Source organism: Guillardia theta (genome assembly GCF_000315625.1).
Source record: "Guillardia theta CCMP2712 unplaced genomic scaffold GUITHscaffold_24, whole genome shotgun sequence".
Classification (NCBI taxonomy): domain Eukaryota; class Cryptophyceae; order Pyrenomonadales; family Geminigeraceae; genus Guillardia; species Guillardia theta.
Genome location: NW_005434650.1, coordinates 658,489 through 681,560, shown reverse-complemented (window position 1 = coordinate 681,560; position 23,072 = coordinate 658,489). Strand labels below are relative to the sequence as shown.

The 23,072-nt window shown below is 52.6% G+C and overlaps 6 protein-coding genes across 6 annotated transcripts; 3 read left to right on the top strand and 3 right to left on the bottom strand.

The window, feature by feature from the left end:
• Window positions 1–407: 407 nt before the first annotated feature.
• On the top strand, window positions 408–1,293 carry GUITHDRAFT_152000 (translation initiation factor 1). Its single transcript, XM_005834824.1, has 2 exons — window positions 408–465; window positions 517–1,293. Exons 1-2 carry the CDS (start codon window positions 435–437, stop codon window positions 825–827), a joined length of 342 nt encoding a protein of 113 aa, XP_005834881.1. The 5' UTR covers window positions 408–434; the 3' UTR covers window positions 828–1,293.
• A 3-nt stretch (window positions 1,294–1,296) lies between these two features.
• On the bottom strand, window positions 1,297–3,775 carry GUITHDRAFT_93862 (hypothetical protein). The gene is made up of 11 exons (XM_005834823.1): window positions 3,732–3,775; window positions 3,438–3,689; window positions 3,296–3,388; window positions 3,071–3,121; window positions 2,834–2,938; window positions 2,581–2,631; window positions 2,190–2,351; window positions 1,855–2,030; window positions 1,646–1,692; window positions 1,484–1,539; window positions 1,297–1,439 (listed from the first exon to the last, which is right to left on the bottom strand). Exons 3-11 carry the CDS (start codon window positions 3,341–3,343, stop codon window positions 1,404–1,406), a joined length of 732 nt encoding a protein of 243 aa, XP_005834880.1. The 5' UTR covers window positions 3,344–3,388; window positions 3,438–3,689; window positions 3,732–3,775; the 3' UTR covers window positions 1,297–1,403.
• A 7,352-nt stretch (window positions 3,776–11,127) lies between these two features.
• Window positions 11,128–12,611, bottom strand: GUITHDRAFT_106445 (hypothetical protein; the record flags this gene model as incomplete). The annotated part of the gene is made up of 11 exons (XM_005834822.1): window positions 11,128–11,183; window positions 11,233–11,269; window positions 11,346–11,444; window positions 11,510–11,569; window positions 11,625–11,710; window positions 11,779–11,899; window positions 11,950–12,029; window positions 12,085–12,221; window positions 12,269–12,353; window positions 12,409–12,511; window positions 12,558–12,611. 11 exons carry the CDS (start codon window positions 12,609–12,611, stop codon window positions 11,128–11,130), a joined length of 918 nt encoding a protein of 305 aa, XP_005834879.1.
• A 387-nt stretch (window positions 12,612–12,998) lies between these two features.
• GUITHDRAFT_93861 (hypothetical protein) lies at window positions 12,999–14,213 on the top strand. Its single transcript, XM_005834821.1, has one exon. It carries the CDS (start codon window positions 13,011–13,013, stop codon window positions 13,962–13,964), a length of 954 nt encoding a protein of 317 aa, XP_005834878.1. The 5' UTR covers window positions 12,999–13,010; the 3' UTR covers window positions 13,965–14,213.
• A 1,902-nt stretch (window positions 14,214–16,115) lies between these two features.
• Window positions 16,116–17,426, top strand: GUITHDRAFT_69287 (hypothetical protein; the record flags this gene model as incomplete). Its single annotated transcript, XM_005834820.1, has 1 exon — window positions 16,116–17,426. A coding segment is annotated over one exon (1,311 nt), but the record flags the coding sequence as incomplete, so codon positions are not given.
• A 2,662-nt stretch (window positions 17,427–20,088) lies between these two features.
• Window positions 20,089–22,475, bottom strand: GUITHDRAFT_106442 (hypothetical protein; the record flags this gene model as incomplete). Its single annotated transcript, XM_005834819.1, has 9 exons — window positions 20,089–20,617; window positions 20,668–20,732; window positions 20,781–20,891; window positions 21,114–21,306; window positions 21,468–21,608; window positions 21,660–21,710; window positions 21,783–21,835; window positions 21,885–21,930; window positions 21,973–22,475. The coding sequence occupies 9 exons, from the start codon at window positions 22,473–22,475 to the stop codon at window positions 20,089–20,091; spliced, it is 1,692 nt and encodes a 563-aa protein (XP_005834876.1).
• Window positions 22,476–23,072: the final 597 nt, after the last annotated feature.

The window sequence follows — 23,072 nt, the reverse complement described above, 5'->3', positions numbered from 1 at the left end:
AGAGATGAGATCAGCGGAAATGTTGAAAGAGGAGGGACATGCGTGAACGCGGTCTTCATGCGAAACAAGCTCAAATGCATACTTTTGATAGATTTTTGTACTTCCAGGGTGAGACTAGTTATTGGTGCAACTTTATGACATTTTGGAAGAAGGTTTATTGTAATGTATGAAGATAGGAAGAAAAGTGTCGGATGTTGGATAGAACTTTCAGGTCCAAATCAATTCCTGTACAAATGCTGGAAGTCGTACAGTTTTCCAGATATGCTTAGATTCATGGTCTTCAGCAAGGATATGGATATGCATATGTCTGAGTAGCAGCTTCGATGTATCTGTTTCGCGTCGGTGTCAAAATTTATGGAGAATTCCAGAATGACTTGAGAAACTGCAAGTTGTGACAATTGATGTGCAGCGCTTAAAAAGCGAGAGATCTTTGCATGTCGAGCGTTGGATTGGCTGCTCCCTTTGGTAAGTGTCAACCTCTGTGTCACAACTTGTTCTCATCACTGCCTTTGTCAGATCCATTCGCGGACGCCGCCACTGCTGATACTGGTGAAAAGCTTGAACAAGGCTACGTGCACATTCGCATCCAGCAGAGAAACGGTCGCAAGTCTATCACGACTGTCACTGGTCTCTCTCAGAAGCTCGATTTGAAGAAGATTCAGAAGGCCATCAAGAAGGAGCATTGCTGCAACGGCACTGTTCTTAAGGACGAAGAATCTGGCAAGGAAGTTCTGCAGTTCCAGGGTGACCAGCGCGAAGCTGTCAAGACCTTCCTGATCAAGGAAGAGATCTGCGACAAGGACAGCGTGAAGGTTCACGGTTTCTAAGGGTCCGTGACCCTGCAAGGGCGATTGTTGAATGCCCTGATCACAAGCAAGCGTGCGAGTGGTCATTCCTTGTTAAGGAGACTCGAGATTTTAATCTGCAAGGTTGTTGCCCTGGGTTACGTCAGCAGCGTATGATCGTGCCTGGAACCTCAAGGCTGCAGCGATAACGGGCGGTGAAGATGGTTTCTCATAGTGATTGTGAAGAGTGTTGCAACTACATACACAAGAGAACTCGTGCATGCCGGGAGGAAGGGAGGGTGGCTGGTTGGCACGACGACGTTGATGTTTCCAGCGGTAGGTGTTGGGTTCCTCATCCTGTGCTTGTAGCGTCTGCCCCTAAGTTAGCTAGCACATGTCTTTCATCCTCAGAACAATCAGCGTGGGAAGGGAAGACAGGAATTTTAAGTCTTTCCTGCTTTGTCGTAGATCCAGGTTAACTCTCTTGCAATTAAATCTCGTGTGATAATCTCCTCTCCTTCGAACCTTCACTTATAACATCATACATCTTGTGTACACACCTATCTACATCTCATTCTCCTCGATCTGCTTCACACCCATCCCTCAACCGTTTCGTACTCATTTCATCTTGCTCCGAGGACGTACCGCAGACGCCTGTCGCACGTCAAAATTCTTTGGCCTCTTTCTCTTGAACTCACCTGTCGGGTCTGATCCAGTCCGTCGTAGCATGTCAGGCCATTCTTGTTCTTCAACGCTGAAAAGATGTCAATCTATGACAATCTCCTCCTCCCTCTCCTCCTCTATGACAGTCTCCTCCCTCTCCTCTTTTTCATTTCCCCTCCTTCTCATCCTCTGCTCACCATCGTTGGCTCCCTTGGAGATAAGATAGTCACCAAGCTCACCGTACCTACGCGAGGATCAGAGGAGCAGTGGCTGAGCGCAAGAGCAAGGGGGGGATGTTGTCAGCGAAGAATGGCAGCAGGGAGAAGATTGGAGGGAGGATGAAGAACGGAGGAGAGGAGAGGAGAGGAGAGAAGGGGAGGAGAACGATTCCAGGAAGGAAAGAGACCCGTAAGTGAAGCAGTAGTGCAGGCAAGTGTTCCCGTGGACATTAATTGCGTTGATGTCAGCCTTGTTGCGAAGGAAAAGTTTCGCAACTCTCTTGCGATTGTTCTGGGAAGCAACGATGAGAGGTGTGTTGCCGTTCTCATCCCGAACGTCCACAGGAACTTTCTTCCCATCAACCTGCGTGATGCATGTTAGATCAACCCCCTCGTCCTCTTCGTTGTCCTCGTCCTCCTTCTTTCTGTCCTAGTCCTCGTCCTCCTTGTCCTCCTTCCCTTCTCTGTCCTCTCCTTCCTGCTACTCCTCTTGCCCCGCTTCTTCCTTCTCTCCTCTTTTCACCTCAGTGAGCAGAATCCTCTCGCAGTCGTGATAGCGGCCGTGACGAGCTCGCGAGAAGATGCCGAAGTACTTCTTGTCGAGCTCTGACTTGCCCTCCTTCGCCCACTGCTGCTTCTCCGCCTCATTGAGCTCCTCGGCTGCTCGGTCAGGCTCCTCCGAGGCCTGTCGGCGGATAGTCAGGTGGAGAGAAGGGATGCGAGGAGGAGCAGAGATGAGCAGGACAGAAGAGGATGAGACAAAGAGGAGGAGGAAATGGGAAGAGGAGGAAGAGGCAAGGAGCAGAACAAGAGGAGGAAAGGAACGGCGAGGAGGAAATGAGAAGGGAGGGAGGGGCAAAGGAGGAGCGTGCGCCAAGGACGAGGAAGGAGTATAGGAATAGGAAGAACTTCACCATCGTGTCCATGGTGGCATCGCTCATGACAGACTGAGCATCGTCGTCCACCTGAGTCAGGAACAGTCAGGAAAGAAGCAGAAGGGGAGGGGCAGAAAAGAAAGACGAGGACGAGGACTAGGACTAGGACGAGGACTAGGACCAAACAGGGTAAAAACGTAAGGTTGAGGGAAGTCGAGGAACAGGCAGAGGCGAGGGTGAGAGAGGAGGACGAGGACGAGGACGAGGACGAGGACGAGGACGAGGACGTCACCTTGTTCTTCTTGCTCATCTCGTTCTTCAGCTTCTCCTTGGCCGCCATCTGCTCAGCCTCGCGCTTGTCCAGCCTTTCCTTCTCCTTCTGCAGCTTCTCGAGCTCCTGCGTCGACCAAGGTTGGCGGGGAAGGAATTCTAAAGAGGAGGGGGAGGAGGGAGGAGAAGATGGGAGGAGCTCGTGGTGGAAGGAGGAGGAGGAGTGAATGGAGGAGAGAGTGCGGGAAGAAGAGGATACCTGCAAGTGCTCAAGATCTCTTTTCTCCTTCTCCAGCTTCATCCTTCGTAGCTGAGAGATTTGAACAGGTCAGATTCAGAACGCGCATGGATGAGAATTTTGAGGGCACGTGAAGAGGACCAGAGCAGGAGGAGGAATCGAGGAATAGGAGCAGAAGAGGAGGAGCAGAGGAGGAGGAGCAGAGGAGGAGGAGCAGAGGAGGAGGAGGAGGAAAGTGTCTGTCACATTATCGAGCGCGGATTCATGTTCTCTCTGCCTCTTCTCCTCTTCCATGTGCTGCTTCCTCAACACGTCAAGGTCGCTGATCCTGCTCGCCGCCTACAACAGCCATCTTCAACCCTCCTCTGACTTCTCTGTCCTCCCCCACCTGCTCCTTCAGCTGCCTCGTATAGTCTTGCAGCTGTTTCAACTCCCGCTCCTCCTGCTCAACCGCTCAGCAGACAATCTCCATCCTCATTCCTCTCACCTCTGCTTCAATCTGCTCCGCCTCCTCACGCTCTGCCCTCGCTCGCGCTAGCTTCTCCGCCCTCTCCTCCTCCTTCTTTGCGAGCGCCTGCCGATCCTGCAGGACCTGCTGCAGTTGCTTCTCCATCGCATGTTGACGGTCCTCCAGCTCCACCTGCTCGCCATAAGTTGACCACCGCAAACTTCTCAGCTGGACCTTCTCCTTCTGCACTCTCTCAAAGTCATCCTTGAGCTTCTTCATCTTCTCCTCGTGCTCGCCCTGCCAGTCATCACGTTTAGCGGGCTGCGTCCGCTCCCTTCCCCTCCCCTCCGCTGCAAGCCTCTCCCCTCTTCTCTCCCCTCCCCTTTCCCCCTCCCCTTCCCTCCCCTTCCCTCCCCTCTCCCCTCTCCCCTCTCCCCTCTCCCCTCTCCCCTCTCCTCTCCTCCGCTCACTCACTCCTCTCCCTTCCCTCTTTCCTCCCCTCCCCTCAATGTCCCCCCTCCTCCTCTCCTCCTCTGACCTTCTCTTTCTCCATTCGCTCCTTCCTCTCGGCTTCTCGGGAATACTTTGCATCCAGGGAAGCTTTTTCAGCTTCTAATCTCTGCAAGTTTGTCTTCTGCTCCCGCAGCTTCTCCTCCTCTCTCTGTCGCTCATCCTCCATAGCAGCAATCTGCTCCTGCTGCTCCTTCTCCTGCTCGAGAGTGTGAAAGTGGTCCTCCTCCTCTCCTCAGCCCCCACACTTCCCATCTGTCCATTCTCCTCCCCCTCCACCCCTTCGCCCCCTCCCCATCCTCGTCCCCATCCTCGTCCTCGTCCTCGTCCTCACCTTTCTCCTCCGCTCCTCTGCCACTGCCTGCAGCTCCTGCATCTTCTCTCTGTGCTGGGCGTCAGCTGAGGCGAGCTCTCTCTTCTGCTCCTCAAGTTTCTCATGGACCGTCTGCATGTCACTTGCGATCTGAAAGAAAAATGTCAAACACAGCCAACAGAAATCCTCCAGCTCCTCGCCTGCTGCATCTTCTGCACCTCCTTCTCGGTCCTCTCGATCGCCTCTCGTGACGCCTGGATCGACTTCTCTGCCTGCTCCTTCTCCCTCTCGATGCCCTCCAGCGCTCTCTTGCTCTCCTCCGCCCTCTCCTCCGCATCCTGACGAGCTTCCCGCAGCGACTTCGCGTAGCTCTCAGCGTCCTCGTTCAGCTTCCGCCGCTCCTCGAGGTGCTTTCTCAGCTCTGAGATTTCATCTTCGACGCTGCGTCGTTGAGCGTCCAGCTCCTGCTGCTGCGACCTCAGCTCCTCCTGCTCCGCCAAGGCCATGGCTTTCGCCTTCTCCGCCTCGACGTGCTGCTTCCTGACCTCTGCTGCCTCGGCAGCCAACGCTCTCTCCGTCTCCTCCATCTCAAGGAGCTGCTTCTCAATCTCCTTCCGCTCCTCCTGCAGCCGCTGGTTCTTCGTCTCCAGCTCCTCCTTCCTCGCCGCGAGCTTCGACTGCTCACTCTCCTCCACACCTTCAAGCTCCTCGATCTCCGACCGCAGCGACTGCACGTCTCTCTCCAGCCTCTCCTTCTTCTGACGAGACTCGTGCTTCCTGTTCGACGCCTCGTGCACCTCGTCGCTCAGCTTCCTGCATGCTTCGTCCAGCGCCTCCACCTCCTCCATCAGAGTGTTCAGAGCGCTCTCGAGGTCTTTCCTCGTCTGTGACTTCGCGTCCTTCTCCTCCTCGAACTTCTGCAGCCTTTCCTTCAGCTTCTGCTCCAGATCGTTCAGGTGATCCTCCTCCTCATGCAGACTGCGTATCTCCTTCTCCACCATCTCCCTCCTCTCTGCCCAGCCGTCTTGGTTGGACTTCATCTCGTTCAGCTCCTCCTGCAGCTCCGCCTGCTCAGCACGCAGCAGCTCGTCCGAGATCTTCCACTGCCCGAGCTCATCACGGAGGTCGATGATGTTGGACTTTCGCTCCTCGATCGACTCCTTCACAGACGCCAGCTCAGCCTTCAGCTCTTCCTCGCTCCTCTGGTACACTGGCATCTCTCCTCTAGCCTTCGCCAGGGCACTCTCCATCTCCTCCCGCCGCTTGCCTTCCTCCTTCCTCAGCCTCTCCAGCTCGGCAATCTGCTCGGCTGCCGAGAAGTCCTTGGAGTTGAGGGTACGGCGGAGCGACAGGATCTCAGCCTCTCTCTCCCTCCTCATCGTCTCCTCCTGTCTGTAATCGTCTTTCAGCTGCTTCAGCTGCTCGAGCTGCTGCTCAGCTAGCTTGGACGAGTTCGACTGACGATCCTCGAGGCGGCGGATCTCCTCCTCCAAGACCAGCTGCTCCTTCTGCAGAGGAGCGAGCTTGCTGCGAAGATCGAGAAGGTCCTTGCGGGACCTCTCGAGCTGCTTCTCAAGGTCCACCTGAAACTCATCGTCAGGACATCGTCATCATCATGGTAATCAGCGAGAACATCTGAAGAAAGAACAACAGCGGATGTGAGAACAGCTGATAGTAGTGCTGATGCTATACAACACCTACTGATAGCACAACGACTGATAGCACAAACAGGACAACTACTGACAGCACAACTACTGATACAAACCAACTAATAGAAAAACAACTAATAGAACTACCACAACAGCCAACGTCACCTTGGTTCGATAGTCTCTAGCGTACTCGTCCTGCACACCAGCAAGCTCCCGAGATATCTCATCGGATTGAGATGAGACGTCAGATACTTTCTTCTTCGTCTCCTTCAGCTCCGCACGCTTGTTTTCGATCTCTTTCAACTTCTGATCGAGAAGTTTTTGATGTTGTGACGCCTCCCCAGACTCGACAGAGCTCCATCGCTCCTGCACATAACAGTCATCATCATATCCATCAATCATCACAACATCATGACAACATTTCTTATCATCTTATTCATCGTATCCATCATATTCACCACAATTATATTATTCACTGTAATCAGCAGCATCATTATAATCGTCGTCGTCGTCGTCGTCATCATCATCATCATCATCATCATCACAAGCATAATCAGCAGCACCATCAACCGTCTCACCTCGGCTTCCTTGACCATCTTCTCCAGCTCTTGAATGCGCGTGTCCGCGTCAGCAGCTGCTATCTCCTTCTCCTTCATCCTGCGCTTCAGTTCCTCCTCCCTGCTCGCACAAGATTCCTTGCGCTCCTCCACTTCTCTCTTCGTCTCTTCCAGCAGCTTCTGCAGCTCGCTGCTCCTCTCCTCCAGGTCTCGAGCTCGCATCCTTTCCCTGTCGTAGTCAGCGCGCAGTTTCTGCTCCATCTCCTCCTTCGTGGAGTTGCTGCTCTGCAGAGCGTGGGATTTCTCCAGCAGATCTGCCTGAGCCTGGGCCAACACTCTTGTCATCTCCTCCAGCGCCTTCACGTGCACATCCCGCTTGCTCTCAGCGTCTTTCAGCTGCTGCAAGAGGATCTTCCCTTCCTCCTCTGCCTCCTCCACTGCCTTCTCCAGCACCTCCCGCTGCGATCGGGACGAGTCCGACTGCACCGACAAGTTCTTGAGGCGCATCTCAAGGAAGTGAACCTGCCCGTCTGCTGCCTCTCGCTCCTCGGTCGCCATCTGAAGGGCTCCCAGCAGCTCCTCCTTCCTCCTCAGCAGCTCCTGCAGCATCTCCCTGTTGTCCGACAGGGATGTCTGCGCGGATTCAATCTCGTTTCTCAGCTGGCTGATCTCGCTGACGCGGTTCTGACCCCTGACCTCTCGCTCCTCGAACATCTTCTGCAGCTTTGCCAGCTCCTTCTCCTGCACCGCCTCCCTCTTCTCCAGACCCTCTAACAGCTGCTTTAGACGGTCGATCTCGTTAACCCTCTGCTTCGCTTTCTTCTCCGCTGCCTCCTTCTCCGTCCTGAGCTTCGCTGCTTCCTCCTGCAGGTCCCGCTGCCCATGCTCGATGGACAACCTCTCGTCTCTGAGCCGGTTCATCTCATCCATGAGGTTCTTCTGCTCCGTCCTCCTCCTCTCCACCTGCTCCTGCACCCTCTGCTGCTGCTCCTCCAGCTTCTTCGTCTCGAGATTGAGCTCCTGCTGCATCTTCTGCAGCTCTTCAAGCTTCAAGTCGCGGAACGACTTGGAGTCTGAAAGCTTCTTCCTCGCCTTCGCCAGCTCCTCGTCCACCTCCCCCTGCTCATTCTCCACCCTCTTCAAGCTTCTCTTCGCCTCCTCTAGCGCCGCCTCCGCCTCCTTCAGCGTTGCTCGGTAGTCTTCCTCCATGTCATGGAGTCGAACTTTCTCCTGCAGGCTGGCAACAGCCTTCTCCTTGAGCTCTTTGCACCTGGCATTCGCCTGACTCTCCAGCTTCATCATCCCATCTAGCTCAGCCTGGATCCTCGCGTTCTCCTCCTCGAGCCCTGCAATGTTCTGCTGGATGTCGTCGATGGTTTTCTTCCTCGTGTCGATCCGCGACCTGATGAGCGTCTCCTCGTGCCTCGTCAGCATCTCCTTCCTCTCCACAGCTTTCTCTTCCTGCTGCAAGTAGAGCATCTGGTCTTTCAAGGATACTGAGTCCGACTCCAGAGCCTCCTTGTCCTTCTTCAGCTGCGCGATCCTCTTCAGGTAGTCGTCCTTGCGCGCCTCGACCATCAGCTTCTCAGTCTTCGCCGCCTCCTCCTGCTGTTGCAGCATCTTCTCCGACATCTTCACCTCTGTAAGCTCTGCCTTGGCCTGCTCGAGCTTTGCCTCTGCCGCTGCCTTCACGGCTTCTGCTGCCTCCTTCTCCTTCTCCACCTCCTTCATCTGGGAGTGGATCTCCTTCATCCTGATCTGAGTCTCGCCTTCCATCAAGGATCTCCGGAGATTTTCTACCTCCTGCATCAGCTCCTTCTCCTTCATCCTGCTCGCTTCGATGTCATCCCGCACCTTTGCCACGTTGCCCATCTGTACGGCGACCTGCCGCTCTTGCACTTCAAGGTCGTGCATGGCGGACTGCATCTCGTCCAAGACAGACCTCTCCTCTCTCTCTTTCTCACGCTTCTGAGCCAAGATGCCATCAAGAGCATGTCGCTTCTGGTCGATGGATGATTTCACGCTATCGATCTCCTTCTTCACAATGTCTATCTCTTGCTCGGCCTTCTCAATCTGCTCTTGCTGCTTGTTTCCCTCCACCGCCAACTGCTCCATCTCCTCCCGGAGCTCCTTGTTCTTCTTCTCCCGCAGCTGCTGCGCTCGTCTCATCCTCATAGCAAGGGAGAGCTGCTCTCTCTCCAGCTCTTGCTGCTCATCTCTGCTCTGCTTCAGGCTGTTGATTTCTTCGATCAGGGCCATTCGTCTCTGCATGATCTCTTCACTTTCATTCTTGAAGGCCTCGATCTCATCGGCAACTTGAGACAGCTGCAATTCAGCCTCGGTTTTTCGTTTCAGAAGCTTCTCAAGGTTCTCTTTTTGCTCGAGAATATGTTTTCGCACATCCCATATGATCTCCGAGTACTTGTCCTCCTTGGACTTCATCGCAGTCTTCTGCTCCCACAACTCTTTCAGGATTTTCCGTTGCTCCGCTTCCTTCTCGACCAAACTTTGCAGCTCCCTTCTATAGAGATCGATGTCCTGACGAATCAGAGAGGAAGAGGGAGGGAGAAACAACAATCAGCTCGGGTCCATAGTTGTAGAAGACAACAACCTGCTGGTTTTGTTGGTAGAGACGATGTCTTGCTGTATCTTCTCTGTGGCTCATCTCAAGGCTACTCATCAATCTCTCGGAACCATTCGCATCTTCATCGTAACCAGCGCCTGGAACGGCTGACCGTGGACTCGCAAGCTCTGGGCCCTGCACACCACGTCAAGCACAGCTCACGTCAGAAGACCTCTCCATCACCTGCCGCCTCACAGCGCTCAGCCACCACTTGGCTACCATCATCCCCTTGTCGGACAGCTTCCTCCGCGCAGCCTCTGCCGCCTTCATCTTTCGCTCTTGCTGCCGCAGAAGCCATCTTTCGCGTTTCGTGGCGATGTCTTCAAGATGATTGATCTCTTCCTCCGCCTTCTCTTCCAATGCTCTTCGTTGCGCTTGCGTCGCCATGGTTGACTCGATCATGCGCGTCTAGGTGATGCAGTCCCGTCAGTCCTCCTCCTCTCAAGCACCAACAAGGGTAGACCCTCACCTTATCTTGCAGCTTCGTGCTCGCCCGGCCCTCACGAGTTTGTGTTTGCACCATCGTATCGAAGTCGGAGAATCTGTCCATCTCGACTTTGTCCACTTTTACCTTGACACCGTACTTTGTTCGAATCGCTCCCTTCATATCATCGGCATCCGCGTCTCTCGCCATGCGCGCTTGTTGCAGGTACTGCTTCCCTTGCGCATCCCCTTCACTGTCTTCCGTCCCTTCACTATCGGTCAGGCTGCTGTTTGCCGCATGCGCGCGCATGTCGTAGACTTTCTCCTCAATCTTGGGCGGTCTCTTCATCTCAACCTCAACTGAGGAATACCGTCCCTGCTGCTCCCTCGCATTCCCGTACCCTCCACTGCTCGTTCTCTCAGCCTCGGGGGTCCTGAGGACCGAGCCTCGGGAAAGAGCCCGCGGGAGCTGATCGTATCCTGCATCGTGTCCCGTGCTGCTGTGCGACACTCTCTTCACCTCGGGGTAGGTAGTGCGCGCGATCCGAGGGTCATGGCCAGGAGCGGATCGGCCCCGAGAGTTGAGCTGCATGACGGATTCATCATCATGGTCGGACTCGCTCGCCTCGAAGCTGCTTTCTTCTGAATCGGACAGGTCCTGCCTTGCTGCCAATACTTTCCTGTTCGCCTGAGAGGCAGCTCCCGAACCTCCTCTTGATTGAGTGGCCGCGCCCGAGCGAGGACCTCCAATTCTCGGGAGCATCGCCGAATTGTTTATCCGCTCATCATGGCATGTGAAGTGTCGATCGCCGCTCCTCTTGCTACCATGCTGAGTTTCCAAGACATGCACAAGAGATGTCAAAGAGGGTCAAGCTAGCTGATGCTGACGACCAGTATCGAGGCGGTCGGGCTACAGAAATGGGGAAAGGCAGGATCGATTTGTCTGTGAGTGAGAAACGGCGCACTGAAAGGTCAGCTCAGCAGTTGATGTGAGGAATGGAGGCAGAAGTGGTTGAGGAGCCGAAGAAGCAGCATGTCAACGCTGGGCCCTTTCTCCCCTCCCCTTTCTACTGCCATCTCTCCTCCTGCCCAACGCGCCATGGCGCTACTCCGTTACAAACATAAACGCTTCCGTAACGATCAGGTTTCCCTTTGCCGGACTGTCACCCGGCGTTTCAGTGATCGGACCGTACGGTACCGTGTCGGAGTGCCCGCCGGCGCCGCGGCGGCCCGCACCAGTCCAGGCCCGGGCCCGGACTCCCGTCCAGAACTCAACCATCCGCCGATCCGATTGGCAATGATGATCTGGACAATCAACTAGGGTTTACCTGAGTGCTGGTTAGACTTGCGCCCGGGCCGGCCGCTGCATTACTTTGGCTAGGTACATCAGCCAACTTGACAGCCTGGGTGCAGCAGCCTGGCATAATCTTGGCAAACTCCGCACACTGACGCACTTTATATGCAAACTATCTGACAATCAGGTTCCCGTGTTCAATAACAACGGGAAATGAGTGAAGCTGAAAATTCCAATGGCGGCCAGCGAGGAACTTAGCATCTAACTTGGATCATAAAACTTCTTGTACTTGAGAGCATGCCGCGTCACACAGTTCCCTGCGAGCAAGCAATCAGCCAGTTCCACCATAATTTAGCAAGAGACTACTTCGATCATGGGTCACAAGGTCCACCAGCACTCTGACCTGCAAATGGAACACATGAGCTGCATTAGTGACTGCTCACGGCGACTCATTTCGATGCTGCTGCGATTCGCCTCACCAAGTTTCGAAATTCAGCCTTGAGGCATCCCCAAGGTTGCTGCCATACTTGTCTGCTCCACAGACAGTAGGTAAAGTCGTGGTCGTCTCCGGAAGCATTCTGTTTCAAAAGATCAGGAGCGCAATCATGGCAGTTCCTCCCTCCCGGTGACGTGAAACACTCACATTGATCCTTTTTGAATGAGACCATTGACCAATGAGGTAGGCAAGACTGTATCCGAGAACCTGAATCGACATGAATCCATCATTGATCACAGAGTCGTCGTCATACTTATATTACCAATCTCTTAATCCAGGTCGGAACTCCTTGACCATCCCACTCAGCTCCTAGCGCAGACAAACAGCCGCCAGCCAGGAATCCAAGTGCTGCAGGTAGGATTCAGTGGGCAGACGACGACTGAAGGAAGAAACAATCTTCCATTCCGCCCCATTACCTACTGCATGCATTTGGCGACAAGCTTTCGACCTGTGTGAAGCGGCGAACTCATTGTAGATCAAAATGCCCTTGGCCGAACTGCTAGTTGACCGAGATCCTTTACTTTCACTTGGCATGAGCTGCACAGTCGTAGCGTCATGGATAGAGGACATGCTAGCAAAACTATTACATCTCGAGCCAGCTGTTCTCTCTTGAGCAAAGATATGTTGACAGGACAATGGTGCTTCTCGGGTGGCCGGTGATGTTCACCTGTGTTCGTGAAGACAACTTCAGCTCGATGAAAGGTCATCAGATCGAAACTCACAGAAAACTAGACTACATCTACATGGCATGTTCTGCTCGACGAGGTTGATTCCTTTACCACACGTAGCACATTTCTTGGGTTTTTCTAGCTTTCTTTCCTGCTTCGAGGACGTCTCTATGTCTTCAATCTCCACAGCTCTTTTCAGAATACATGTCAACTGAAGTACAGAGAATGAAGAATTCACACAAACTTTGGGGGTGCTGATTTTTCTATGGTGGCTATGATCAATTCGTTGTTTTCGAACCCGCACTGAGCTAATGTTTTGAAGTCTGGGAAAGACAAAATATAATCAAAAAGAAATCCTTTCAAGCCGGATAAACTCACCGTCTAGAATGACCCCTTTCCGAACAAAGTCACGTATCTTTCCTAGACTTGTAGATTTTTCAACCTTGTTCTTCAAGTGCTCAACGGTATCTGTGTAAAGAGCCTACAACGGGGTAAATGCAGCTGTCTTGTTCGGGCGTGTCTCTTACCTGTACTTTGGCAGTTTCCCCACTCACAGTCTTGATGTTCACAGTAAGTCCCATCCTGTTACTATCTGTCACTATGCGTTTCACCTTCGAACTTGGTCCATCCATGCACCAATGACAACCTTTCTTCTCGCCCCCCCCGCCTCGCCTCTTTCCCTCCTCTCTGACGTGTTTCCTCTCTCCCCCGCTCTTACTAGTTTCTAGCGCCCCTCCTTCTCTCCCCCCTCCTCCTTCCACCTCCTTCCATCCTCCCTCCGTCGTCCCTACGACTCCCCTCCATGTTCTGCCCAAGGGCAAACTGAGTTGACTAAACATTAGGAGGGAGGAGATCGCAATGGTCTGACCCTGAACATGAGCGCGCCGGTGGGGGAGGCATGCGGACCCTCCAGGGTGGTGAAGCCGACGGGGAAGCAACAGCAGCTTGGATGGGCTGTGAAGGAGGAGGACGCGATAGCGATGTATGCTCGTCCGATTCCATGGCCAGGGGAAGGAGAGATGCTCCTGCGGGTCCGTTCGTTCGCGGTGAGTGGTGCAGACTTGGAGCAGGTGAAGGGAAGGTTCGTTGCCCCGAGAGGATGCACCGACATCATCGGCATGGAGGTGTCTGGTGAGATCATGATCGTAGATGAGGAGACCGATGGCATGGTCGAGGGCGGAGCAGTCTGTGCGATGGTCTCAGGCGGAGGTTACGCTGAATTCTGTGTTTGCAAGAAGCAACAGGCGCTGCTGCTCCCTAGAGGATTTGACTGGAATGTCGCTGCTGCTATGCCGCTGGGCCTGTGCGTTGCATGGTCTTGCCTGTTCGAGCTGGCGGAGCTGAAGGAAGGAACGTCGGTCCTCATCCATGGAGGGGCGGGTGGGGTCGGGCACATCATGATCCAGGTTGCAAGAAACTTCGGCATCGAGGTCTTCACGACTTGTCGCTCCAAGCAGAAGGTTGAATTCTGCTTGTCCTTGGGAGCTGACTACGCATGTGAGAGCAACACAGAGGACATCGACAAGATCGTAAGGACGGCAACATGCGGCAAGGGTGTGGATGCTGTGATAGACTGCATAGGAGGAGATACGATCGATCGCAACATTCAGTTGCTGAAACCAGGGGGGAAACTTGTATTCCAAGGCTGCATGGTGGAGGAGGGGAAATTCAATATTCAAAGGTTGATAGAGAAGAAGGTTGAAGTGCTGGGATGCTCCATCCGCAACAGCGAGGAGGAGTTCAAGAACAAGATGTTCAAGGCAATACGAACTAAGGTATGGCCCCTGGTGCTCGATGGGAAGATCAGGCCTCATCTCAGCTCCGTTTACCGCATGTCCGAGGTACAGACAGCCATTGCAAAGATGAGAGAGGAGACGCGGGTTGGCAAGCTGGTCTGCAGCATAGGAGGAGAATTTTTGAAGGCAGCCGACTGATGCTACGTTCGCTCCCCGAGAGCAGGACTGCATCGGAGTTTAGATTCTCACTTCGATCCTCGAGATCAACGTCTGTGGGGTGGAAACCTTCAGCACTCCGGCAATCCTTCCTTGTCATCACCGACGCCTGAGACTATCTCTTCCTCGGAGGAGAGGAGGAGCATGCTCGTGGACTTACCCATTCTGTGTGTCGTTCGAGGACTTAACCATCCTGTGCCTGCCGTGGTCGCTTTCGCGCATGGAACTGCGAAAGGAACTGCGACCCGAAGAGGTCTTGCTAGGGGAACGATGTCGCTTTTATCAAACGGGTTGAAACTGGTTTGATTTGTTTTGAAATATTTGTTCTCTATTTTGAAAAATGTCTTGTCAATAATTGAAATTTAAAAACATCTTATAACTGTTGTGGTCGTGTTCTTTCTTCTCACAGAAAAGGTCACACGACCACCCCTACCCTCCATTATTCTATCACCCTACCCTTGGCATACTAGCTCAAGGTCAAAATCGATTTACTTGTTGTACCCCCCACCCTATTTTCTACACTTTGAATATGATTACGAAGGGGTTGAGGTCACACCCCTACCCTACGAATTGGCCCCCTGCACAGATATCCCCTTACCCACCCTTTTTTTTCGTCTGCCTACTACCCCTCCTGATCTGGCAGAACTACCCCACCAGCAGAACGTATCTCACAACTACCCCTGCTCAGCTTCTTGAAGCATGGCAGGCCGCGCGCTCTCGAAGTTTGTGGCAGCACATGGCGGGCGTTCGGGAGGGAGACAAGAATGGGCGGCAAGCTGAAGCAGGAGACGACATCCTCCTCCCCGACCTCCCCCTCCTGGAGTCCGTGGTTGCTGCACAGGGGCTCACACTTTCTCGTTGCTTCATTCTGAAATTTTACCCTCTCTTCCCCCTCCCCCTCGATCTCTTCCTTCCTCCCTCCCTTCTCTCTGCAAGATGCCCAACGTCGACCACCGTCTTGTGTGAGAGGATCGTTGGTCTGTGCCTCGCCTGGCATGCTGAATGATCTTCTGCACTGACCCATCAGCCCCTTGAAAGCAGAAAGCGCTTCACATGGATTCAACGGCGGACTTTTCACTGGTTGCAGTGGATGATGTCGATTCGGATCCCACTCTTGCTGTCAACGAACATCCTGAAAGCGTCCCCCAAGAAACTGCTCCACAGGAACCCCCAGAAACAGGTCCAAGGGATACCCCAGAAACTTGTCCAAAGCCTACCGTGTTTGGACGAAAACGGCATAGCAAAGGTCCAAAAAGGAACAGGAAACGCTTGAGGTTTAATGAGGAGCCACTTTTTGGCAGAGATACTGGATACATTTGTAGTCATTGCCATGGTATCTTCTGGGGACCCTTAATCCGTGAAAATTTAGGTGTTTGGAAGTTTTGTCCAGCTTGTGGGTCGGCCTTCAGCGAGGGGAGCCAAGTATCGTATTCAGAGATCGCTATACTTCCAGAAGAAGCTCTTTCAGAGAGAATGGATCAATTTGAAGTGGTTGTTACGGGCGCCAATGAAACGGAAAATCAACTCTTGCGAAAGTTGCAGAAGAAATACAACAATTCGAGGTTTTGCGATGTATGTGGGCATGCTGGAGTTGACGTCCATTGTTCTGAGTGTCCATCTAGCTTTCATAAGAGCTGCATGGGTATTCTTGCAAATTTTCCTCTTTCCCATCGCTGGACATGCAATGCTTGTATACATCACGCCCATGAAAAATTGGAAAAACATGTGCTGGTTGTAAGTCAAACATGTAGAGGTCCATGGAAGCTGCCAGAACAGGCGTTGCAGTGCTGCTCGTGTGGATATCATGAGATCGAGTCGACCACCTGCGATTCGTGTTGTCGGTCATTCTGTTTTGCGTGTATGTGCCTCAGTAATGCGACGGTTCCACCTGACTTTTGGCATTGTCCCGAGTGCATTGGGCAAGAGCGGTACGATGAGATGTTGAAAGAGAATATTGCTAAGTCTAGAGAACGGCTAGAAGGCAATGATATTTCCTCGAAAGGACAAGACTGCTTTTCTCAACTTGTGTTTGACTTGCTTTGTGCGTGCGCATGGGAGGAATGGTACAGAAATATTGAACCACTAGTGCGACATGTATTGAATCAATTGGATAATGGTGAGGTTCCTGTCATTATGCCCTTTCATGCGTTGCATTACACCTCTTCTGGAGTAAGCTTTGACAAGGGTACGATTCGACGGATAGCGGAGGCATATGCGAAAGATGCGAAGGAAAAAGCTTTGAAACTCATCAAGCAAAAACCGAACAAAGAAGATGACGATGAATACCATGCATGGAGGGATGAAAAGATAATCTTGAATCCTTCCGAAAATGGCATTCCGCGTCTAAGAATAGGTTATATCAGCTCAGATTTTGTGGACCATCCAACAGCAGACTTGATCCAAAGCGCTCTCTTGCTGCATGACGACTCTAAATTTGAAATTTTCTGTTACTCCATCACACGAGATGATGATAATTCGCATTACCGAAAAACAATTGCTCAAGAAATTGAGCATTTTCGTAATTTTTCTCAACGAGACAACGACAAGAAATGTGCAGAGGCGATTGCTGAAGATGGAATACACATCCTGGTCAATTTGAATGGGCATACTGCTGGGGACCGTAATGGAATCAGCGCGCTTCGCCCTGCACCCGTGCAGCTTGTTTACTTAGCTTATCCAGGCACAATGGGGGCAGATTACATCGATTTCAACGTCGCCGATCGAACTGTATGCCCAGAGAAGCACCGGGAATTCTATACTGAACGAATTCTACATATGCCTTACTGTTATCAGACAAACTCCTTCCGTCACCTTTATCCAGAAATTTTAGATCAAAAGAATCTTCCTACCAGGGACGATCATCAACTCCCAGATCATCCAACAGTTGTATTTTGTAACTTTTGCAGACTTGGTAGGATTACTGCAGACTTGTTTCAAATCTGGATGAATATTCTTCGTAGAGTGCCGAACAGTGTAATTTGGTTATACAAGCATCCGAAGGCAGCTGTGCCAAGGCTACAACTACAAGCGAAACGATCAGGAATACCCCCAGAACGCCTTGTGTTTGGACCACCCTGTAGCCCGAAGATCGAACATCTCAAACGAGTCACGCTGGCCGACCTCTGCTTGGATACCATTGTTTACAACGGACATACAACAGCTAGTGATATGCTGTGGGCTGGAGTTCCCTTCGTGACTGTCAGTGGCGATAACTGGCCTTCGCTTGTGGCTACATGTATCGCAAAGTCTGTCGGAATGCCTGAAATGGCAGTATCGAATCTAGCGGAGTATGAAGAATTGGCGGTAAAACTTGGAAACGATCCGGTGATGTTGAGAGAATGGAAGACGAAACTGCAAGCTAACCGATTAAGCGCTCCACTATTCGATCCAGAAAGGTGGATAAGAAGCTTTGAATCAGGTTTGGAGAAAGTATGGAGGCTATATGAACAGAAGATTCAGTTTCCAATGGATTTAGAGTGTGATGACTTCGGAGCTTCAGAAGCAGCACAGAAAGGTGTTGTTGGGAATATCCGAGGAATCGAGAACTTTGAGCAACGGAAGCACTTTGCATTTCGTTGTGACAACTCGAAACTTGCTCTTGATCTTGGATTGAAAAAGAAGAGGTCGCAATCATTTGCTTTCAACAGGAAAAGAAAAGAATTGCAAGAATTGAAGCGGTTACGTCCTTTTTCGAAGAACATCAGAGAAAATTCTGTGATGATTTCTAAGAGGACAAAGGCTGCAAACAGCATGACGAAGCTGGATAGATTTTCGAAATTGAAGAAACATCGAGAGCACTTGTTGTTGTCTGAGAAGAGCAAGCTTCAAGGGGACTCACAGAAGCAAGATCGCCAAGATTATGGTGGTGATCATGCAGACTTTGAATTTCTGGAAGTAGACAACGATGTTGATTTCAGTCTGACCAGCCATGAACATGTCAAATCAGAGGACAAAGTGTTGAACCCTAACGTTGATTCACAGACTCCAATTGCAGTTGCTGGTTCGTCCGAGGCTGAGAAATCACAACCAAATTTGTCATCACAGCAAGAAAACGTCTCCACAGAAAAGTGTAGTCAGGAGAGCATAGCAGACGAAAAGAAACTGGAGAATGATACTGGACCAATACCGCAATCTTCAGTCACAAAAGAGGATACACCCGCAAGCTCTGGTCAGGAAGCATTGACTTTGGAGGTGAAATCAAATAATTCTAGCTTGATAGAGACGGTAGCAGAAGTGCAATTGACGTTGAACGGACTGGAAAACTCGCATGCTCTGCCGGCCATTAAGAAAGATGACGTTTCTACAGCTGTGATGAACCATGCAGTGAAGACTGAAAGTGGGAATGATGCTCAGACAACGTTTGCCATTATGAACTCCAGTGAACTTGCAAAGGACCAAGGAGAGGTCGGTGTGATCATTCAACACACAGAATTGAATCCTCTTAGCGCTCAAGGAAATGAATTCGGAGGAATTTGCACTACAAACCGAAGTCAAGCCAACAACAAGAAGAAAGGGAGAAAGAAGGGACAAGGTCCTCGAGCCGTCGAATTCGGAACTTCCCCCCAAAGTGTGATGCCTCCTCAGAATAATGGACATGCACGGGCATCTGGCGTAGCAATTAACCCGAGCGATGTTTCAATGGCTGTGTCGACCGAGAGGGGGAAGGACCTGGAGAAACTGCACAGCAATGTGGAGGCCATGACGAGGTTTCTGAGCCAAGGTGAGAGTCAGCAGCAAAGACAGTACTTGGGAATGGAGAAGGGAGCACCGACAGTCCTTCAGTCGAATGTGCCTTCTACAACCATTGCAAAGCCACATGAATTGAGCTTATCGGTTGTTCCCAGCTCGAATGGTCCAGTCAGAAACGACTTGAATATGATCTCGAATGCTCAGCCCGTCTCTAATGTCTCTGGATCGATGGCGCATGTCAGTTTGGGCAATCAGCTTCCAACCCTTCTACCTTTGAGCAGAACATCACCGCTGCTGGCGAGCTCCGTATATAAAGGGGACAAGAAGGATGGAAAAGCTCAACATCTTACACTCAATCAGGGGCTGAACACTGTTGTTGCTAGTCCTCACGAATTGGTTGCTTCGCAATTCTCCAATGGTCATTCTCAGGTGCCAGGCCTGCTGAAGAACCCGCCCGGTGTGAATTTGAGCCAAGGAAGACAAGGGCCGAAGAAAGGCCGGAAGTCTGGAGGAAGCAAAGGGGCAAGTGCTGATCGACCTGCCGTCACTGCAGGGTTTCCTTGCCATCCCCAGGCACCGGAGGCTTACGTTGTAGATCTGATGGCGACGAAGAGAATTCAAAAGCAAGGTCAAGGAAGCAACGGCTCGGACAATGCTCCTCTGATTTACCCCAATGGCATGGCGAACCCTCACCCAACAGTCATCAAGCATTCTCCGAACGCAGTGGTTGGCCACCCGCTCGCTGCCAATCATTGCACAGTCAAGGACAGTGTGAATGGTCGGAATGCAGGAATGACGATGTCGCTCGTTGCTCCAGCCAGCCCCGGAGTGTCAACGTCAGGGAGTCGGCACGACTCTATCAACTCTTCAAATGGCTCGCAGGAAGCTGATAGCGTTACCAGCATCCTCGTTCCCGTCGGAATCCCCCGCACGGTCTTGCCGCCTCCCCTGCCCAAGGAAGTCACCAGGAAGTGCTCCCAAAGTTACCAGAGCGTCCCTGGGAACCAAGTCAACATCAGCGAGATGCTGACGTTCATGATCAGGAAGATCGTCATGGTCGAGTTGGAATCTCATAAGCAGAAGAGCAGTGCTAACGACTCCTTGCAGCGGCACCTTCAGCGTGTGGAGGTCGAGGCGGTCAATAACCTGAGGGCGCTTATGGAAATCCTTCCTCCCTACGAGCAGAGGCTGCAGCATGGCAAGTTCGAAGACGTGCATTACAATCAGGTCCTGACACACGTACGGGGGATATCACAGGAGATTGCTCCTCAGTGCATCTGGTTGAGCAAGGAGATCGACATGGACGATGATCTATGACATTTCGGCGCTGGCTCCATGCATGGTCATAGTTTATTTATAGCAAGACTCGGTTAGACAGGATTGCATACTTGTACATATGTTATGTTTGAAGGAAATTTCATCCCTCGTGGTGCTCGTCGGGCTTGTAGTTGTCATCGTGATGCTCTGATGCCCCTTGCTCGCGCTGGCCTTCACTGTATCCTCCATTTTCAGGAGCAGGAGGGTCCCTGTCATGGGACTCCTGCTCCTCTCCATGCTCTCTGTCTCTAGTCTCCTCTTCCTCTCTCCTATCTTCTCCATCTCGGTCGTCCTCTCTCCATCTCCCCTCTCCACCGGGCCCTTCCACATCTCGCCAAGCTCTCGCCTCAGCCTCTTCGTGCGTCCTCCATCTTTCCCCTCTGCCTGGGCTGTCATCTCGATCCGGCCCATCGGGTCCACGATAAGCATCTTCGTCCTCACGAGCTCTCCGATCTACGGAGCGGGAGAAAGGTTCTGTGCTGCCGGGTCGAGGAGGAGGAGGAAACTCGTCCCGATTGTCTCTTGGCCCGCCTTCGTCAACAGAATCAAGCCTCGGGCGCTTGTAGCTCTCAGGATGGCGAGGTTGGCGATTCCTCCTCCTCATTTCCCCCGAGCTCTTCCTATTCATTCTTGCCAGCGACTCGTCAGTACCACGGCAGCACATCAACGGGCAGCTCACTGTGCGTAGCAGATGCTGAGGACTCGCCCGTCGAGTCTCGTTCCGTCGTAGCTCCTCAGAGCCGCCTGCACAGCCTCCGTGAGCTCAACAGGCTGACAGGCATCACCAGTGACCTTGCAGTCCAGATAATTCTCAAACTCCACGAAGGCAAAACCCCTTGGGATGCCTTTGTAATAGGAACGAGGGATGTAAACGTCTAGAATCCTCCCAAACCTGTTGAAGACCTGATGGGAGAGTCAGCTGTGTTCTCACGTCTTTCTGCAAACTAGTCTGCCTGTCTAAGCGTTTCCGCTGTAGTTGAGCGAGAGAGATTGCGAATCAGCAGACTGACGGGTTCGCCGGCCCTTCACCAACATCACATAGTGCAGCTGAAAATTCCTCTCGACCCCCACCTGGGATCAGGGTAGCGACGATCCTTGGGGATGCTGGGAGTGCGATCTCTTGACCTGCTCGAGCTCGTCAACCCTGCGATCAAGCAAATATCGCTTCCACCAGTAGGCATCCCTCTCATACGGTGGCTGGTCGACGGCTCTGCCTCGCCCATAGCTTCGATAGCGATCTCGATCGGCTGGGTCTCGGTCGCGGGGATCGCGCTCTCTACCTCGGCTGAACCTGGGCGGAGACAAGGGTCGATCGTACCTGAAGGCTATCAGGACACTCGTGGCCACCATGTGCCCCAAGGGATCTACCGGGATCGCTGGTCATACGGGGAAGGAGGCCCTCGTGCGTCAAACCGTCCTGACCGCCTCCTTTGACTAGGTCAGGGGGTTCGTTTGTCATGAGACTACTTCGAGCCTCACCTCTCCTCATAGTCATATCCTCGTGGAAGGTAAGGAACAGGCCTAGCCGCCCTGTCCAGATCTCGAGCCTCCTGCCGGCCCCCAGGAGGTTCGTTTTCCTTCTCTGGCCTTCTCGAATCTTCGTAGTCATCGAACGGTGGTCTGAGGCAGGATGTGAGTTTCGAGCTGAGAAGTCGCTCCTGACCCTCTCACCTCGTCGGGGCTCTCCGATCGAACTCAGGATCCTGTGCCCTCTCGTACTCCCTGTGAAGAATGCCTTCTCGAAAACTTCGATCCCGAGGATCGCGGTGATCGGCTGGTCGACCTTCATGATACCTGTCCTCCTGTGGAGGAGGAGGGATGCCTCCATCATCGTTTCTATCATCGTCCTGCTCACACGAGCGTCATTCACGCTACTACATAAGCTCCGTTGCTCACTTGAAAGCCTCCCCCGTAGCCTCTGTCACGCCCGCCAGCTCTCCTTCTGCTCATCGCGTCAGGATAGGAAGGGATCGTCGAGTGACACCTGTAGCCTCCGGATCGGCTGCCCCTCCGGCGATCGGCCCAGTCTCCTTCGGGAGGATACTCATCCACATTTCGCCATGAGTCTGCATGATCTGGATGCCGCGCGTCCTCTATGTCGCGGTCGTCCCTGTAGCCTCCTCGGCCCGTGTTGGGACGGAAGTCGCCTTCTTCGCTAGGAGGAGGATAGTCATCGATAGGAGGACGAGGAGGTTCATCTTCATTCTCGCCTCCCTCAGCGTTTGATCCTCCTCTTAACCTCACAGTAGAGAGCATCCTATCCAGCAACTCTGTCGAGTGCAGCGCGGTTCCAAAGGAGCCCAAGACGCCCAGTTTCTCCCTGCTGCCGGGAACGGCAGCCTTTCTGAGACCCTTGGAACTTGAAGGCAAGCAATACCCGTCTGAGTAGAAGAAATTCGTGCTAGTGGAAGGAAAGACATGGCTGGTGACGGAGCAAAGAACCAGACAAACACAGAGGCCGCGCATGCGGCTCGAGGAGACTATCATGGTATCGATCCAGGATGGTCTCTAGCTCTGCATCTCCTCCGGAACAAGTCTCGACCTGCAGGGAAAGAGCAGGAAGCGAATCAGAAGGGCTGGAAGAGGAAATCTAACGGGGACTGGAAAGATGAAGAAAGATTCTCCCGATGCGCAAGATACGACCATACATGTAAACACCTTCCTCTCACTCCCTGCTCCCCCAAACAGCCCGGAAAATACTACATCTCATCTCTGCTCATAGTTGATCTTCGATTCTCATCATTTTGCTATCGTTCCCCTTCATTGTCGCTTCAAACTTACAAGCAGGGCCATGCTTCCCACACACAGAATCCTGCTCCTGCCTTGAAACGGATCTCAAGGTATCTCCCACTGCATGAGATGCTCCAACACTCAACTCAACTCCTCCACCTCCTTTACCGTCTTCCCCAACATGATCGCCCCCTACTCCCTCCTCCCTCCTCCCTCCTCCCTCACCCCTCCCTCCCCCTCTTCTTCCGCATAGTGCGATCCGCCGCGATTCTTTTACTCAACTCGGTACGTAACCCCACCCCAATTATTCCTTGTTTTACCACCCCTGCCATGAATACATTGTCGCCCCCGTGC